The sequence below is a fragment of the Mastomys coucha genome, unplaced genomic scaffold (assembly GCF_008632895.1).
Source record: "Mastomys coucha isolate ucsf_1 unplaced genomic scaffold, UCSF_Mcou_1 pScaffold8, whole genome shotgun sequence".
In the NCBI taxonomy this organism is placed as follows: domain Eukaryota; kingdom Metazoa; phylum Chordata; class Mammalia; order Rodentia; family Muridae; genus Mastomys; species Mastomys coucha.
The window spans coordinates 55,518,955-55,524,046 of NW_022196914.1; the positions used below are offsets into that span (position 1 = coordinate 55,518,955).

Here is a 5,092-nt window from a genome sequence, read left to right on the forward strand (position 1 = left end):
TTTTTGGAGGGGAAACTGGGAATGGAGAAATTTACATGTAAATAAAAAAAAAAAAGTCACTTAGAGTTGCTTATCCCCAGAAAAGAAGTGCTAATGTTTAAAGTAGTATTAATTAATGAAGGACTCTCTTGAAATCACACCTTGGATCTTTATGCAAAGATCTTAATCTTCAGGAACAGATGAGCGGGTAAGTGACTTCAGCCAAAGCTATCCTGCCTCTGCAGCAGATGTACATTTCTTGTTTTAACTTACTCCCCAAGGCACCTCCAAATGAGGCAGAGCCCCACACTGGTGCCTCCCGGCATCTCTGGACCCAGAAGCCCAAGATGATACATTGCGGATGAGGTGGGGGTAGGTGGAGGTGGAAGTTTGTTCTGGGACTCAGAGTCCCTTGGTTGTGACCCTGAAGGGACTGCCCCTTATCATCTCTCCAGAAACTGAGGCTAATTCTGCATTGGAACAGGCTAGCTAGTGCCAGTCCATGGGTCAGGAACAGCAGAGGCTGCTCAAAGCAGTGGTGAGAATGGGTTGCACAGCCAGTCAGCTCAGCCTTTGGAGGCTGGCAAGAAAGAAGACATCTGCAGAGACCAGGATAACACAGGGTCATGTTTTGTCACTAGAGAATCCTCCCAGCTCACCCTCTGAGGAGAAGCATGACAAAAAGCTAAAGTTTGCTGCCTCACTTGCTGATGGTGATATTCAAAGCCCCAAAGAGCACAGCACCATAGAGTCCAGTGGACCTTAGGCATTGGCCTCAGGCCCATAACCTAGTATGTCTTCAATTACTGCCAGGCACAGTCCTCAAATTCCCCTGCTTTGAGCCCAAATGGCTCTACTCTACTTTTGTATAATTAGACATAGACCCTGCCTGTGAACTTCTCTGTCAGTAGGAGTTTGGAAACAACTATCATCTAGGAGCACACTCTTTCATTACAGTCATTCCTTGGAGTTCTCATGGGGTTCTAGCTACAGAATCATCTGTCCTAGTAAACCCAAGGGAGTTTAAATGTCTTCTTCAAGATGGCACCATAGTTGCAAATAATAAATGTACACCCTTCTGTGTAACATTTTGGGACTGTTTATAGTATTCAACAGTGCAAATGCATGGACATGTTATACAAGCTTCCATCAAATGCACCCTCCCTTCCTTCTTCCATCTCTTCCCCTTTTTTCCTCCCTCCTTCTTTCTCTCCCTAGCTCCCTCCCTCTACCTCTCCTCCCCCCTCCCTCTTATCTCTCCCTCCATCCCTTCTATTCTTCCTTCATTCCGAATTTTCAGAGGTTTACTATGCAGCTTAGGTTGGCTTCAAACCTGCAGTCCTTCTGCCTCAGTTTCCTGGAGTGCTGAGATCATAAGTATGTGTGTGTGTCATACCCAGTGAAAGTGTACCCTCTTTGCCCCCTCTCTCATTTGTGCTCTCTCTCTCTCTCTCTCTCTCATTCTGCTGGTTGAGTTCATAAGAAACAGAACCCACAGATTAGGAGGGCTAACTGAATGGGTCCAGTGATACCCAAGGAAATGTGACTACAACCTCCAACCCCACCCTCTAATTCACACAGAGAAGAACCAGGAGCAGGAACCAACACAGCCCTCTCTGGATGTTTAGCCCTCTGTCGCCTGCCAGTTTCCTCCTATAACAGGACTTCTCAAGATTCTTTCTTTGGTTAGTCAGGCAGTGGAAAGATAAGCACCTTAGATATGACCATAAAGAAGTGAACATAGCTGCCTCCAGCTACTTGCTTGAGCTGATGCCCATTTATACATCACATGCTTCTGCTGCCCAAGGCCACAATGCACTGTGAGGATTCTAGCAGGTATATAGCCAACACCCCGAATTCCTGGGTTTTCTTATCACTTACAGTCATCAGGCCTCCAACAAGATCACTGGTGTGAGGATCTTCATCTTTGGTTCCCAGCTGAGGGGAGTACAGTTCTGTGGTCCGTAAAATTTCTAGAACTCTGTCCAAGGCTTCTGCTACTGTAACTGGGCTGTTTTCTTGAGCTGCATTGATTATATTTATAACCTAAGAAGGCAATGAAGAGAAAGAATAAACTAGAAGACATTAAGCTACTATTTACCTCTCGGAAGTCAGATATATTCAGAAGAATCCAGTGACCACACACCACTAAGAGAAGAGACCCTTTCTCTGAAGCATGCCCACATAGTCCCATGGCATCCCATCTGAGGACTCTGATTCCCAGGATCCCTTGCTGACGGCCTTCCCTAATCTCTCTTTCATGGGTTGGAGTTCCTTGGAGACAGATTTGGGTCCTTCTCACTATATGGTCGTTCCAGAAATGACTCTCATTTCCATGGCTCTGAACACACACAATCCATTATGAGACTTCCAAGTTTACCTTCTAGACCCCTGACTTGGAGACTTCTCAAAGCCTTCCTGACTCACCTACTACAGCATCCTATGTGCCTAGGATCGACCCCTGGACTTAGTCCACAAAGCAAGCAAAGAGTAACAACTCCAAAGACGAGCTCTTCTCCCCAGGCCTGAAGACAAGGGCTCTTCTACTCAAAGCCTGCTCTGCTTGTCACCCTGCAACTCACTAGGTCCAAATGATTCTTCCCCTAGACATTTTTTGATCATTCCTTCTCTCCACCTCTATCGTAGTTCCCTAGATGCGAGTCAATCTGCTACTACCATTTCCTGCCTGGAATTCCAGAAAAGCCCCCAAGTGGCCTCCTCTCTTACACTCATGCCACCTCCTACCCATACCATGGTGGCTGAACTCTTTACAGGGACATCTGGACTTGACCAGGCCACGTCTATCTAACCTCCTTCAATTTTTTTTATTTTTTTGCCACACATAAGACACAAATCACCTTATTTCTGGTCCAAGTGGCCAAAATGAATTGAGCCAACATAGCCCCACCATAATCATCCCACCTCTGTGGGCCACACCCCAGCCTCCCTGGCTTTGTCTCAGTTTGGTGAGAAATCTCTATGCTGGTCTTTGCTGCTCCTGTCCCGGAAGTCTCTCTCTGACCAATGTGATTCTCAGCTTAAGTTTGGCTTCTAACATGACTTCCTCTATAGAGAAAGCTTTCCTGACTATCCTCTCACCGAGCCTGCCTCTAACCCCTTTCTCATTCTCTCACAGAGTTTTTGCATGGCTGCCTTCACTGCATTGGTTGCATTGTGCAATGATGTGTTTGTTTATTATGAGTTTGCTTAATATCTGCATTCCCCACTAGGCCTTAACTCTGCTATCCGTAGACTACAGCTCTAGGTCAATCTGACACTGAGCCCACAGTGGAGGTCGCAGCTGTCACTCACCTTTGTGATGGGGGCCTCAATGGTCATGGAGTGGATCCTTGCCATGGAGGGGTAGCGGCGATTCTGTAGGCTTGGCGCTAGAGAGAAGGCAAAACAGTCTTATCTGGTGCTAGTGGCCCAGTGTAGGCTAAATACAGTTGAGAAGTCCCCTCATAGAAGAGGCCTTGTTCTTCTAGGGCCTCCTTCCCTACAACTCCGTCAGTCTGACCATCTCATGTCTCCCCAGAGCTAACCACTCAGTCCCACAAGCATGAAAGTTGCCCTGTGCAGAGGGCTTGGCAGGCCCCACTCCACAGAGGAAGTCGATGAAGGCTGGTAGATCCTGATACCTCATCCCCGCAGCCCAGTGACGTCACAGGACTCCCTTTCCTATAGGTCACTGAGGCCCTTTCAGATACCCCTGCTCTTTCCTCCCAGAGCCACAGGATACATGAATGTGTACCTGCCTCATGACAGGACAGGAGGTTAAGTGTCTCAGTATGTCTAGTGAGCTGGGTCTGCCTTGCTTCTTCCTCAGCCATTAGGTTCAGGATGCTCAGGACCCGATAGTTCCAGCTCTAACTGGGACAAACTCATTTTAAAATGACCTTTTTTTTTTTTTTTTTTGAGTAGGTGACTCTAAGATGTGGTTTAAGATTCACATGGTAGAAGCCTTCCTTTGAAGGCCTGTCTTCATCAACATTCCCAACCTTCCCTGTGGGCACCCTAGAGGTCAGACCTGTTTCAAGATGGGAGGACTTTACCCAGTCACCCTCAGTAGGGCTCTAGAACTGGGGCTTCAGTCATTGCCTGCCTCTGCTGGGCTCCCCAATTCCCACCCTGCCTGTATGGGACCACAGAGCTGCTCCAAGCACCAGGCCAGCTGGCTCAGGTACTCTATCTAGCATCCTCTCCATTGTGGCCTCAGCCTCTCTCGGGATCCTTGCTCCCTGTCCCTTACACACCATGTGCCAGGCTGCCCTGCTCTGAAAATCCTCTGTTTCGTCTCTGGGCTCTGTGCTCTTTTCTCTTTAAGCCACTTCTCTGGTTCTCAGTCTTTCTGTCCTGACTGAAAGGACCGGAAAGCCTGTCATGTCCTCCACTCTGCCTTCCCATTTCTTCTCTAGGTCCCCCTCCCACATAGGCACCGACTCTCCCCTCAGCCTTTCCACTTGCCAGATAACAAACAAACAAACAAAAAAAAAAAATTGGGTCAGAGTGTGGTTCCGTGGCTCAGTGCTTGCCTTAATGTCATCCTGGGTGTCATCCTCACCACCACAGGAAAACCAGAAATCACACACAGGCATGCACATGTGCGCGCGCGGCGCGCGCGCACACACACACACACACACACACACACACACACACACACACACACGGGCAGGGAGGAGAACTAACCCCAAATACATGAGTAAAATGTATCAGCTTTCTCTCTGCTCTCCAGTGTGAATCTCTGCAGCCCTCCTTCACCCCATTCTCTTTCCTTCTTGGTTCATGGGATAATCTCACATTTTCTCTTTTCGACATTCCTCTGTTTCTCACAAGAGGGCACCTGCGGATTTGGGTTCAGACCCTCTGGTCTTTCTGTACACAAGCAAGCACTCACATCTGCACAGCTCATGGTGAAACTTCTCTGTAGCCACAGAAGCCCCAGCCTGAACCCCAGCCTGAACCCCAGCCCAAGCCCCAGCCCCTGCTCCTCCCTGCTCCTCTTTGTCCCAGCCTCTGCCTCAACCCCTGCCCTAGCCCATGCACGAGCCCTTGTCCCAACTCCTGCCCCAATTTCTCCCCAGCCCCTGCCCCAGCCTCTGCCCTTGCCTCA

General features: G+C 48.7%; 1 protein-coding gene across 11 annotated transcripts in view; it reads right to left on the minus strand.

The window, feature by feature from the left end:
* Pde8b (phosphodiesterase 8B) overlaps positions 1-5,092 on the minus strand; it is a 248,075-nt gene that overhangs the window by 23,487 nt on the left and 219,496 nt on the right. For all 11 annotated transcript variants that reach the window (XM_031360580.1, XM_031360581.1, XM_031360583.1 and 8 more), the window contains 2 exons: positions 3,292-3,368; positions 1,861-2,025 (listed from right to left, as the gene is read on the minus strand). In XM_031360580.1, coding sequence (XP_031216440.1) covers positions 1,861-2,025; positions 3,292-3,368 — 242 coding nt within the window. The remainder of the gene's footprint in view (positions 1-1,860; positions 2,026-3,291; positions 3,369-5,092) is intronic.